Consider the following 14,672-nt stretch of genomic DNA (forward strand, 5'->3'; position numbering starts at 1 on the left):
CATAGGAGCAGAGAGGCTCTCTGCTCCTATGATGCTGCTTGGCCTGCTGTGTTCATCCAGCCCTGCACCTTGTTATCCTGGTACACCTGATTTGTACCCTCTCCAAAGCCTCCATATCCTTTCTACAGTGTGGCAACCAGAACTGCATACAATACTCCAACCGTGGCCTAACTAAAGTCTTGTACAGTTGCAATGTGACTTCTCAACATTTTATACTCAATGCCCTGACTGATGAAGGCAATCATGCCATATGCCTTCTTTACCATCTTATCCATTTGTGTTGCCACTTTCAGGGAGATACGCACTTGCACGCCAAGATCCTTCAATATATCAATGTTCCTAAGGGTCCTGCTACTTACTGTATACTATACATTTGTCCTCCCAAAATGAATCACCTCACAGTTGTTCCACTCAACGTTCCAACTAGTCTATATCCTGGTGTATCCTTTGACAATCTTCCTCACTATCCACAATTCCACAAATTTTTGTGTCTTCTGCAAACTTACTAATCAGGCCATCTACATTTGCATCAAAATCATTTTTATATATTATAAAAAACAATGGTCCCAGCATAGATCCTTGCAGAACACCACTAGTCACAGACCTCCAGTCAGAAAACCACCCTTCCACAACTACACTCTATATTCTATGGCCAAGCCAATTTTGTAACCAACTTATCACACCAACTCACCATGGATTCCACGTGACTTAATCTTCTAGACCAGCCTACCATGAAGGACTTTGTCAAACACTTTAGTAAAGTCCATCTAGAAAACGTCCATTGCTCTACCCTCATCAGTTATCTTCATCACTTCCTCAAAAAACTCCCCGCATAAAGCCAGAGATAGTAAGAACTGATGCTGGAGTCAGAGATAACACAGTGTGGAGCTGGAGGAACACAGCAGACCAGGCAGCATCAGAGGAGCAGGAAAGCTGACGTTTCGGGTCAGGACTCTTCTTCAGAAAAAGCCATGCTGACTATTACTAATAAGTTAATTCTTCTCCAAATGCAAGTAAAATTTTCTCCAATAATTTCCCTACCACTGATGTAAGGCTCACTGACCTATAATATTCTGGATTATCACTGATGCCTTTCTGAAACAGAGGAATAACACTGGCTATCTGCCAGGCTCTGGGACCTCTTCTGAGGCTAGAGAGGATACAAAGATCTCTGTCAAGGTCCCAGCAATCTCCTCCCTCGCATTCTTCAGTATCCTGGGATATGTCCCATCAGACTCTGGGGATTTATTTACAATAACATGTTTCAAGACACTCAACACCACCTCCCTCTGAATATTGACATGCCCCAGAAAATCAACATACCCCTCTCTAAACTTACCATCATTCATGTCCTTCTCTGTGGTGAGTACTGACGTGAAGTGCTCATAAAGGACTTCCCCTGCTCCATGTATAAATTTCCTCCTTTGTCTTTGACTGTACCTACCCTTTCCCTGGCTACCCTCTTGCTCTTAAAATTCATACAAAACACCTTCAGATTCTCCTTAATCTTACAGCTTTCATGGCCCCATCTAACCCTCCCGGCAGCATGGTGGCTCAATGGTTAGCACCGCTGTCTCATAGTGCCATGGACCTGGGTTTGATTCCACCCTTGGGTGACTGTCTTTATGGAATTTATACATTCTCCCTTGTCTGAGTGGGTTTCCTCTGGGTGCTCCAGTTTCCTTCCACAGTCTAAAGATGTATGAATTAGGTGGATTGGCAATGTTAAATTGCCCATAGTGTCTATAGATGCACAGGCTAGGTGGGTTAGCCAGGGGAAATGCAGGGCTACAAGGAGAGGGAAGGGGAGTGGGTCTGGGTGGGATGCTGTTTGGAGGGTTGGAGTAGACTTGATGAACTGAATGGCCTGCTTCCACACTGGAGGGATTCTGTGATTTCACGCACTTCATGATTTTAATTTCTTGTTTAAGTTCTGTTCTGCTTTCTTTAAAATCCTCAAGGGCCTGGTTGGTTTCAGTTTATTAAACTTTACATTTGCTTTCTTTTTCTTTTTGGCTAACATTTCAATGACTCTTCTCTTCCAAGATTCCTGAATCTTGCCTTATCTTTCATCCCCACAAAAACATGCTGTTCCTGGACTCTGATCAACTGGCCTTTAAAAGACTCTGACATGTTAGATGTGGATTTACCTTCAAACAGCTATGCCAAATTAATTTTTCGAGTTCCTACTCAGTAATGTTGTAATTAGCCTTCTCACCAACTCAGCACTTTCACCTGAGGACCAGTCTCATCCTTATTCATCGCTCTCTTAAAACTTACAGAATTATGATCACTGTTCCCAAAATGCTCCCCCACTGAAACTTTGATTAGCTGGCCAGGCTCATTTCCCAATATAAGGTCTAGTATGGCCTCTTCCCCAGTTGGACAATCTATGAACTACTTCAAGAAACCCTCCTGGGTGCACCTAAAACCTCTGCCCCATTTAAGCCCTTGCCCAAAAGGAAATTAAAATCACCCACTACAATGACACTGTTGCTTTTATATCGTTCCATGATCTACCTACATGTCTGTTTTTCTATCTCCCACTGGGTATTAGGACACCTACAGTATGACACCATTATAGTGATTGCACCTTTCTTATTCCTAAATTCTACCCATTTGGCCTTGTTGGAAGAGCCCTCTAAGATGCCCTTTCTTAGTGCTCATATGACATTCTTGTTAATCAGCTATACAACTCCCCCACCCTGTCCTTCTTGTACAGGTCCAACTGGCCCTAGAAGCCTTCCCTCCTATACCAGCTCTTTAGCCACTCATTCAACCGCACTATCTTCCTATTTCTAGCCCCATAGCACATGGCACAGGGAGTAATCCCATGATTACATGGACAGGTTGTGTCAGGTCAAAGAGGCGGGGATGAAAGTGTGGACTGGACATGGGATGAGGCCGGGGGTGTGGAGAGATTTTAAAACTGGTGTATCCATGTTTAGGCCATTGGGCTGCAGGCTCCCGAGCAGAATATGAGGTGTTGCTTCTCCAGTTTGTGGGTGGTGACACTGGAGGAGGCCCAGGATGGACATGTCACCCAGGGAGGAGGAGGAGGAGGGCGAGTTAAAATGGTTGGTGACAGGAAGGTGTTGTCGTTTGTTACATACAGAGCGCAGGTGCTCTAAGAAACGGTCTCCGAGTCTACACTTGGTCTCACCGAAGTAGAGGAGGCCACATCGGGAGCAGCAGATACAGTAGACCAAGTTGGTGCATGTACAGATGAACCCCTATATGATATGAAAGGTTTGCTTTGGGCCTGGGATGGAGGTGAGGTGGGGAGGTGTAGGGGCAGGTGTAGCACTTCCTGCGGTTGCAGGAAAAGGTGCCAGGTGTGGTGGGATTACTGGGGAGTCTGTAGCGGACGAGGGAGTCGCAGAGAGAGCTATCCCTACGAAAGGCAGATAGGGGTTGGGAGGGAAATATCTTTTTGGTTGTGAGGTCGGATTGTAGGTGGCGGAAGTGGCGGAGAATGATACGCTGGATGCCGAGATTGGTGGGGTGATATGTGAGGAGAAGGGGGATTCTGTCTTTGTTTTTGTTGTGGGGGAGGGGGTGTGAGGGTAGAGGTGTGGGAAATGCAAGAGATGTGGCTGAGGGCATTTTGATCACCGAGGGAAGAATATTGCCATCTGACTCAGTGCAAAGGTCAAAATCACCCTCCATTTGGGGAGAATGATTAGGAGACAGTATTCTAACTGAGGCATGATCAAGGTCCAGGACAATCACACAATGGAATAGTTTGCCTCTTATATTCAGTTCATAGAGTCATAAAGTCATTTGGCTTGGAAACAGACCCTTCGATCCAAATCGTCCATGCTGACCTGACATCGTAAACTGATCTAGTCCCTTGCAGATGCTGAAAGCCAGAGTCTATAGGTGTGAAGCCGGAAAAGCACAACTGTTCAGAGAGCATCCGAGGAGCAGGTAATTCAATGTTTCAGCCTGAAACCCTTCCTCAGGACTGGGGAGGGGAAGGGGAGTCTAGAAATAAATAGAGGGAGGGGGTAGGGCGGGGTGAAGACTAGGCGATGCTGGTAGGTGGGTGCAGGTAGGGAGTTATTGTGATTGGTCTGTGGGAAGGGTGAAGCGGATAGGTGAGAAGGAAGATGGACAGGTGAGGTCAGGTCAGGAGAGGGAGAGGCGGACATGGGAAAAGGGTGGGGGTGGAGGGACTTTGAAGATGGTAAAGTCAATGTTAAGGCCATTGGGCTGTAAGATTTCAAGGCAAAATATCAGATGTTGTTCCTCCAGTTTACATTTGGCGTCACTCTGACAGTGGAGGAGGCCAAGGATAGACATGTCGTCAGGGGAGTGGACATCTCCGTCTCCATCTCCAGAAACCGACTCACCACTGACATCCATTTCAAACCCATTGACTCGACCAACTACACTGACTACACCTCGTCTCACCCACCCTTCTGCAAAAATGCTATCCCATACTCCCAATTCCTCTGCCTCCACCGCATCTGATCCACTCCAGGACATCCCAGATATCTTCCTACTTTAGGGACCATAATTTCCCCTCCCCTGTAATTAAGGATGTCCTCAACTGCATCTCCTCCATTTCCCACACTTCTGCCATAAAACTCCGTAGCCTCAATAACTAAAAGGAAAGAGTCCCCTTAGTCCTCACATACAATCCTACCAACCTCCGAATCCAATGCATCATCCTCTGACATTTCTGTCACCTACAATCAGACCCCATACCAAAAAGATATTTCCCTCCCCACCTCAGCCGCTTTCCGCAGACCCATTCATTCCATGCCTCCATCGTCAGGTCTACGCTCCCCGCCAATTCCTCTACCACACCCAGTACCTTTCCCTGCAACTGCAAGAGGTTCAACACCTGCCCCTACACCACCCCTCTCCCCTCCGTATAAGGCCCCAAACAATCCTTCCTGATCCGGCAGAGATTCATCTGCACATCATCCAACTTATCTTTTACACCTGTTGCTCCCGATGTAGTCTCCTCTATATCAGGGAGACCAAACACAAACTTGGGGACCAGTTTGCAGAGAACCTGAGAGCAACTACCAACCTGAGCCTGTCAGAGTGAGGCCAAACGTAAACTGGAGGAACAACACCTGATATTTCACCTTACAGCCAAATGCTTTAACATTGATTTCACCAGCTTCAAAATCCCTCCACCCCAACACACACCACCTCCTGACCTGACCTAACCTATCCATCTTCCTACTCACCTATCCGCTCCACCCTTCCCACAGACCAATCACAATAAACCCCACCTATTACCATCTCTCCTACCCTTCCCTGTGCCCTACCACCCTCCCTCTATTTAATTCTGGGCTCCCTTTTCCTTCCCAGTCCTGACGATGCATTTTGGCCCGAAACATTGACTTTCCTGCTCCTTGGATGCTGTCTGGCCTGCTGTGCTTTTCCAGCCCCACACCTATAGACACTGATCTAGTCCCATTTGCCAACTATTGGCCCATATTCCCTTAAACTCTTCCTATTCATAAACCCACCCAGATATCTTTAAAATGTCTTAATTGTAGCCGCCTCCATTACCTCCTCTGGCAGCTCATTCCATACACTCACCACCTTCTGCATGAAAATGTTGCCCTTCAGGTCCCTTTTAATTCTTTCCCCTCTCACCTTAAACCTATGGCCTCTAGTTTTGGACTGCCTTACCCTGGGAAAAAATTTTGGCTACTCACCCTATCCATACCACTCATGATTTTATAAACCCCAAAAGGTCAACCCTCAGCCTCCAATGCTCCAGGGAAAAAGCCCCAGCCTATTCAGCCTCTCCCTGTAGCTCAACCCCTCGAATTCTGGCAATATCCTTGCAAATGTTTTCTGAACCCTTTCAAGTTAGAACATCTTTCCCACAGCAGGTTGTCATGTGAATGCACCCCAAGCTATCCTCAAGCTATTACTGCATAGCAATACTGATATAGAGATAGCCACACTAGAATCCCCAGCAATATTCATCAGCCTTCCCTCCACTTCCCTACAACAGTCCCTACAGTTCAAATAGTCTTCACTGATTGCAAAGTGCTTTTAGATATCCAAAGGGGGTGAAAGGCACAATACAAATGCCTGTTCTTTCATTCTTGAATATGCATTTTTGGGGCAGAAGGGTAAAAAGGTTCCCATGCTCATATTGGCAGAAAAACCAGGCCAGCCGGACCTGCAGGCTTCCAGAATTCCTACTTCCAGGAAAGTCCTCTCTCCTATGTTATCATCTCCAGTAGATCAGGAACTCTGAGCAAAATCTGGGCTAGAACTTGGTTCTCAGTTATAGAATATATTTGTTCTGTGTATTTTTTTATATTTTTTGAAAATTGTTCAATTTTCTGATGACAAATTGATCTCAGCCTCCAATCTCATTTAAGCTCTTGGAGTCTGCTTCAGTGCAATCTTGAAGCATATGGAGTCCTCCCTAATGTTTCTGTTCCTGGCAATACAGCTGACCATAAACCTGATTATATTTGTCACGTAGCCCTCCCAAGGATCCAATTCCTGAGTAACAGGGCATTGTATGCAATGATTAGGTTAACAGTGTCATTAGTAGCTACGTGTGCCAGCTGTAGCTCAGTGGGCCCAACTGCTCCCTTGTCTTGAATTAGGAAAGGTGTGAATTCAACCATACAATTCCAGCCTAATGCCTGAGTACAGCATTGAGGGAATGCTACCCTATCAGAAATATTATCTTTTGAAAGAGACTTTTAATTAGTTATGTGGTTATTATCAGATTATCATTGAATAATAAGGATAGGACCTGCATCGATATGATGCGGAGCAGAACAGGAAACAGAGAATAGAGTTTAAGATTGTTTTCAGGACTGAGTTCCTAGGGATCAATGTTGGGACCTTTGCTTTTCCTCAGTTCTTAGTGTATCTTAATGATCTAAACCCTAGCGTACAGGGCACAGTTTCAAAGTCTATGAATGACACAGAACTTGAAGGAACTGCAAGGCGAATAGGGTTAATCTTCAAAAGACCACAGACAGACTGCTGGAATGGGGCTGAAAAGAAATGGAGAGGTGATTTAAAGTAAAGGGCACATTTCTAAAGAGGGTAAAGGTGCAGATGGAACTGAATGTAAATGTGCACAAATCATTGAAGAGTACAGGATAGGTGGAGAGCACAGTTAGTAACATATTGGGGATCCATGGGCTTTCGAAATAGAGGAACAGAGTACAAAAGTTAGGAATTTATGATAGTTTGGGTTTGGCTTTAGCTGAAACATTAAATCTAGTTCTAGGCACTGCACTTTAGGCAGAATGTGAAGACACTGATGAGGGTGCACAAAAGATTCATGAGAATGGTTCCAGGGCTGAGCCACTTCACTAACAAGGTAGGTTGGGGAAGTTGGAACTGTTCTTCTTGTAGAAGAGAAGACTGAGAGGAGATTTGGTCAAGGTTTTCAAATATGGGGGTTATCAGACAAGAGATAAGATACAAATGATTTACACCGGTGGATGAATCAAAAACCAGGGGGCATAGACTTAAAGTAAGTTGTGAAAAAAAAGCAGCACAGACACAAGGAAAATCACTGAGGGAGGAGTTAGGTTGGGAATTTGAAACAGAAAACACAGGAAATAGGTGCAGGAGTAGGTCATTCGGACCTCCAAGCCTGTACCACTATTCAACATGAACATGGCTGACCATACAATTTCAGTATCCCATTCCTGCTTTCTGTCCGTACACCTCGATCCCTTTAACTGAAAGGGCCACGTTCAACTCCCTCTTGAATATATCTAACAAACTGGTCCCCACAGGTTTCTGTGGGTGAGAATTCCACAGGTTCACAACTCTCTGAGTGAAGAAATCCTTCCTCATCTCAGTCCTGAATGGATTACCTTTATTCTTAGACTGTGACCCTTAGTTCTGGACTTCCCCAACATCACGAACATTCTTCCCATATCTAGCCATTCAATCCCACCATGATTTTATATGTTTCTATAAGACCTCCCCTGCCCCACCCACATCCCCTCATTCTTCTAAATTCTAGTGAGTACAAGCCCTGCCGATCCAGTCTTTCCTCATATGTCAGTCCTGCCATTCCGGGAATCAGTCTGGCGAACCTTTGCTGGACTCCCTCAATAGCAAAAAGGTCCTTCCTCAGACTAGGAGACGAAACCTGCACATAATACTCAATGTGTGACCTCACAAGGTCCTGTAAAGCTGCAGCAGACATCCCTGATACTCAAATCCTCTTGCTATGAAGGACAGCATGCCATTAGCTTTCCTCACTGCCTGCTGCACCTGCATGCCAACCTTCAGCAACTGTTTCACCTTTTCCTAAACTGCCACCATTCAGAAAATAATCTGCCTTCCTGATTTTGCTACCAGTGGATAATCTCACGTTTATCCACATTATATTGCATTTGCCAAGTATGTGTCCCCTCAGCCAGTCTGTCCAAGACACCCTGCAGCCTCTTGGCATCCTCCTCACAGCACAAACTGCCACCCAGCTTAGTGTCATCTGCAAATTTGGAGATATTGCATTCAATTACTTTATCCAAATTGTTAATATATATTGTGAGCGGCTGGTGTCCCATCACTGAACCCCGCGGCAGCCCACACATCACTGCCTGCCACTCTGAAAAGGACCGGTTTATTCCAACTCTCTGTATCCTGGCTGTCAGCCAGTTCTCTATCCCTGTCAATATATTTTACTCCGATACCATGAGATTTAATTTTGCTTACCAACATCTTGTGTGGGACCTTGTCAAAAGCCTTTTGAAAGTCCAGATACACAATATCCACTGATTCATCCTTGTCCACGCTACTGGTCACATCCTCAAAAAATTCCAGAAGATTTGTCAAGCATGATTTCCATTTAGAGAATCCATGCTGACTTGGACCAATGCTGTCACTGTTTTCCAAATGCTCGGTTATTGCATCCTTACTATTTGTCTCCAGCATTTTTCCCCCTGATGATGTCAGGCTAACCAGCCTATAATGCCCTATTATCTCTCTCCTTCCTTTTTTAAAAAGTAGGGTTACATTAGCTGCCCTCCAGTCCATTGGAACTTTTTCAGAGTCAACAGAATGTTGAAAAATGATCACCAATGCATCTACTATTTCTATGGCCACTTCCTTGAGTACTCTGGAAGCAGCGCATCAGGCTCTGGGACTTATTGGGATTTCCCCAGTGCCATTTCCTGACTAATAAGGATTTCCTTCAGTTCCTCTTTCATGCTTGCCCCTCTGTCCCCTAGCATTTCCTGAAGGTTATTTGTGTCCTCCTTAGTGAAGACAGATCCAAAGTATTTGTTTAACTGGTCTGCCATCTCTTTGTAACGTCCATTATGAATTCACCTGATTCTAACCGTAAGGGACCTACTATTGTATTCACCAGTCTTTTTCTCTTCACATATCCATAAAAGCTTTTGCAGTCAGTTTTTATGTTTTCCACAAGCTTATTGTCATATTCTAATTTTCCCCTCTGAATTTAACCCTTTGTCCTCCTCTGTTAAATTTTAAATTTCTACCATTCCTCAGGTTTGCTGCTTTGTCTTGGCCAATTATACGCCTCCCCTTCGGCTTGAACACTATCTCTGATTTCCCTTGTTAGCTATGGTTGAGCCACCTTCCCTGTTTTACTCATACATCAGACAGAGATGTACAATTGTTGAAGTTCATCCACATGTTCTTTAAATCTCTGCCATTGCCTATCCACTGTCAACCTCTTAAATATCCTTGGCAATGCATTCCTCATACCATCAAAGTTAGCATCAAATGTGCTGCCTGAGTGTGTAGTGGAGGTAGATTCAATTCTAGTCCGGCAACTTCAGGGTGGCACAGCAGCTCAGTGGTGAGCACTGTTGTCTCATAGCATCAGGGACCTGGGCTCAATTCCAGCCTCGGGCAACTGTGTGGAGTTTGCACCTTCACCCCACATCTATGTGGGTTTCCTCTGGGTGCTCCAGTTTCCTCCTGCAGTCCAAAGATATGCAGGGTAGGTGAATTGGCCATGCTAAATTTCCCATAGTGTTCAGGGATGTGCAAACTAAGTGGGTAGGCCATTGGAAACGTAGGGTTACAGGGAAAGGGTGGGTCTGGATGGGATGCTCTTCAAAGTGTCAGTGTGGATTTGATGGGCCGAATGGCTTGCTTCCATACTGTAGGGATTCTATGAACTGTTGAATGTTCGTTTGCTGCTTTTCCTACACGACAACTGTGACTTTATTTCAGATGTGGCCAGAAAGCACTCAAGTGGAATTTCGGGAAGGAAGGTTTAAAATACAAGCTACTTCTTTCTTTGTTAATCTTGGTCAGTCAGGAATATTTACTGATGTTAATACAAATATATTGCTTCATGAAATTAAACATTAATTATCACAGTCAGATTCTTCATTTACTCATTAACTGCAGAACTTACCCAAAGGCCTTTGACCCACAGCGAAGGCAACGAAATGGACAGCAAGCAGCCCCATATATCCAGTAAAGAAGTCGATATTCGCCATAGAGTAAACGATCCTTCTGCTCTCTGTCAGTATTGTCCTTTTTCAAATTCAGTTGTTTTCAGCTGAAAGGAAGACTGTGGTGTTCTGAAGGCGAACATCTGTGTGATAGAAAGTCTGTGACAGTGAACTTTGTTCCAACTTTGATAAGGAAGAATGAACTCATTGAACAACCAAAGTACGTTATTAGTAATTGTTTAATGTTTTACCAGAGCACCACTCATGGCAATAATTCAATAATGGTGGAGAGGCAATAGCCCTGTGGTATTATTGTTAGACTATTTATCCAGGGTCCTGGCTAATGTTCTGGGAACCCAGGTTCTAATCCCAACACAGCAGAAGGTGGAATTTGAATTCCATTTTAAAAAGTGTGGAAGTAAGAATTTACTGCCCGGTGGCTCTGACATCCATCGTTATGAAGTGCTTCGAGAGGTTAGTAATGGCTCACATCAACTCCAGCCTCCAGATTGCCTCGATCCACTACAATTCGCCAACCGTCACAATATGTCCACATCAGACACCATCTCCCTGGCCCTACACTCATCCTTGAAATATCTGGATAACAAGGCCACCCACTCCTAATTATTGACTTTATCTCTGCTTTCAATACCATAATTGCAACAAAACTCATTGCTAAACTCCGACACCTAGGACTCTGCTCTCCCCTCTGCAACTGGATCCTTGACTTCCTGACCCGCAGACGGCAATCAGTAAGGTTAGGCGACAACACCTCCTCCACAATAATCCCTAACACTGGTACCCTGCAAGGCTGAGTACTCAGCCCCCTATTATACCTCTCATAGACTCACAGCTGTGTGGCCAAATTCAGCTCTGACTCCATTTACAGATTTGCTGATGACACCACCGTAGTGGGTCGGATCTCAAACAATGAGACAAAGTACAGGAAAGAACAAAAACAAAGTTGCTGGAAAAGCTCAGCAGGTCTGGCAGCATCTGTGAAGGAAAAACAAATTTTAACGTTTCAGGTCCAGTGACCGTTCTGAGGTTAACAAAACGTTAACTCTATTTTTTCCTTCACAGATGCTGCCAGACCTGCTGAGCTTTTCCAGCAACTTTGTGTTTGTTCCTGATTTACAGCATCCGCAGTTCTTTCGGATTTTATAAAGTACAGGAAAGAGATAGACGGCTTAGTGGTATGTTGTGAAGACAACAATTTTTCCCTCAATGTCAGTAAAACGAAGGAGCTGGTCATGGACTTCAGGAATCAGAGTGGAGGACATGCCCCTGTCTATATCAATGGTGCTGAGGTGGAGATGGTCAAGGGCTTTTGTTTCTATTAACATATGGGATGTGGGCGTTGTTAGCTGGCCAGCATTTCTTGCCAATCCCTAGTTGCCCTTGAGAAGGTGGTGGTGAGCTGCTTTCTTGAACCGCTGCAGTCCATCAGCCATTAGGGAGGGAATTCCAGTACTTTGACCCAGTGACAGTGAAGGAACGGCAATATATTTCCAAGTCAGGATGGTGAGTGGCTTGGAGGGGAACTTGGAGGTGGTGGTGTTCCCATGTCTGATGCCCTTGTCCTTCGAGATGGAATTGGTCGTGGGTTTGGAAGGTGCTGTCTGAGGATCTTTGGTGAATTTCTGCAGTGCATCCTGTAGATAGTACACACTGCTGCTACTGAGCGTCAGTGGTGGAGGGAGTGGATGTTTGTGTATGTAGTGCCAGTCAAGTGGGTTGCTTTGTCCTGGATGGTGTCAAGCTTCTTGAGTATTATTGGGGCTGCACTCCTCTAGGCAAGTGGGGAGTATTCCATCGCACTCCTGACTTGTGCCTTGTAGACGGTGGACAGGCTTTGAGGAGTCAGGGGGTGAGTTACTCGCCACAGTATTCCTAGCTTCTGGCCTGCTCTTGTACCAACTGTGTTTATGTAGTGAGTCCAGTTGAGTTTCTGGTCAATGATAACCCCCCAGATGGTGTTAGTAGGGGATTCAGTGATGGTAACACCATTGAGTGTCAAGGGGCGATGGTTAGATTGTCTCTTGTTGGTGATGGTCACAGCCTGGCATTTGTGTGGTGTGAATGTCACTTGCAACTTGTCAGCCCAAGCCTGGATATTGTCCCAATCTTGTTGCATTTTCAACATGGACTGCTTCAGTATCTGAGGAGTCACGAATGGTGCTGAACAATGTGCATCATCGGCGAACATCTCCACTTCTAACCTTATGATGGACAGAAGGTCATTGATGAAGCAGCTGAAGATGGTTGGGCCAAGGACACTACCCTGAGGAACTCCTGCACAGATGTCCTGGAGCTGAGATGATTGAACTCCAACAATCACGATCATCTTCCTACATATCAAGTATGACCACCAGAGAGTTTGCCCCCTGATAACCATTATTCCAGTTTTACTCAGGCTCCTTGATGCCATACTCAGCTGAATACAGCCTTGATGTCAAGGGCTGTGACTCTGACCTCACCCCTGGAATTCAGCTCTTTTCTGCATGTTTGAACCAAGGCTGTAATGAGGTCAGGAGCTGAGTGGCCCTGGCAGAACCCAAACTGGGCGTCACTGAGCAAGTTATTGCTGAGCAGGTGCTGCTTGATAGCAATGTTGATGACACCTTCCATCACTTTACTGATGATCGAGAGGAGACTGATGGGGCGGTAATTGGCCGGGTTGGATTTGTCCTGCTTTTTATGTACGGGACATACTTGGGCAATTTTCCACATTGTCGGGTCGATACCAGTGTTGTAACTGTACTGGAACAGCTTGGCTAAGGGAGCGGCAGGTTCTGGAGCACAGTCTTCAGTACTATTGCCGGAATGTTGTCAGGGCCGGTAGCCTTTGCAGTATTCAGTGTCTCCAACCATTTCTTGATATCATGTGGAGTGAATCAAATTGGCTGAAAGACTGGTATCTGTAATGTTGGGGGCCACTGGAGGAGGCTGAGATGGATGGTCCACTTAGCACTTCTGGCTGAAGATTGCTGCAAATGTTTCAGCCTTATCTTTTGCACTGATGTGCCGGGCTCTTCCATCATTGAGGATGGGGATATTTGTGGAGCCTCCTCCTCCAGTGAGTTGTTCAATTATCCACCACCACTCATGACTGGATGTGGCAGGACTGCAGAGCTGAGATCTGATCCGTTGGTTGTGGGATCGCTTAGCTCTGTCTATCACTTGCTGCTTTCGCTATTTGGTGTGTAAGTAGTCCTGTTTGGTGGCTTCACCAGGTTGATACCTCATCTTTGGGTGCTTCTGTTGCTGCTCCTGGCATGCCCTCCAGAACTCTCTGTTGATGGTAATGGTTGAGTGGGGGATATGCCGAGCCATGAGGTTACAGATTGTGCTGGAGTATAATTCTGCTGCTGTTGATGGCCCACAGTGCCTCATGGATACCCAAGTCTTGTGTTGCTAGATCTGTGCGAAGTCTGTCCCATTTAGCACGGTGGAGGTATGATGGAGGTGGTTCTGAATGTGAAGGTGGGACTTCGGTTCCACAAGGACTGTGCGATGGTCACTCTTATCGATACTGTCATTGGACAGATGCATCTGCAGCTGGCAGATTAGTAAGGATGAGGTCAAATATGTTTTTCCCTCTTGTTGGTTCCCTCACCACCTGCTGCAGACCCAGTCTAGCAGCTATGTCCTTTAGGACCCGACAGCTCGATCAGTAGTACTGCTGCCGAGCCACTTCTGACGGTGGACATTGAAATCCCCCACCCAGAGTACATTTTGTGACCTTGCTATCTTTAGTGCTTCCTCCAAGTGTTGTTCAGCAAGGAGGAGTACCAGTTCGTCAGCTGAGGGAGGATGGTATGTAGTAATCAGTAGGAGATTTCCTTGCCCATGTTTAACCTGAATCCATGAGACTTCATGGGGTCCAGATTCAATGTTGAGGACTCCTACAGCAACTCCCTCCCGACTGTATACGACTGTGTCACCCCCTCTGCTGGGTCTGTCCTGCCGATGAGGCAGGACATATCCAGGGATGGTGGTGGTGGTGGAAGGTTTTCTGAAGAAGGGTCTAGGCCCGAAACGTCAGCCTTCCTGTTCCTCTGATGCTGCTTGGCCTGCTGTGTTCATCCAAGCTCTACACCTTGTTATCTCTACGGTGATGGTGATGTCTGGGACATTATCTGTCCGGTATGATTCTGTGAGTATGACTATGTCAGGCTGTTGCTTAACTAGTCTGTGATACAGCTCTCCCAATTTTGGCACTAAGCCCTCAGATGTTAGTGAGGAGGACTTGTAGGGTTGGCAGGG

At 45.7% G+C, this 14,672-nt stretch overlaps 1 protein-coding gene across 1 annotated transcript in view; it reads right to left on the reverse strand.

The window, feature by feature from the left end:
* Positions 1 to 10,585, reverse strand: part of si:dkeyp-73b11.8 (BPTI/Kunitz domain-containing protein) — a 50,001-nt gene extending 39,416 nt beyond the window's left edge. The window contains exon 1 of the mRNA XM_020532616.2: positions 10,364 to 10,585. Coding sequence (XP_020388205.2) covers positions 10,364 to 10,448 — 85 coding nt within the window. The 5' untranslated portion in view covers positions 10,449 to 10,585. The remainder of the gene's footprint in view (positions 1 to 10,363) is intronic.
* Positions 10,586 to 14,672: the final 4,087 nt, after the last annotated feature.

The sequence above is a fragment of the Rhincodon typus genome, chromosome 36, assembly GCF_021869965.1.
Source record: "Rhincodon typus isolate 14 chromosome 36, sRhiTyp1.1, whole genome shotgun sequence".
In the NCBI taxonomy this organism is placed as follows: domain Eukaryota; kingdom Metazoa; phylum Chordata; class Chondrichthyes; order Orectolobiformes; family Rhincodontidae; genus Rhincodon; species Rhincodon typus.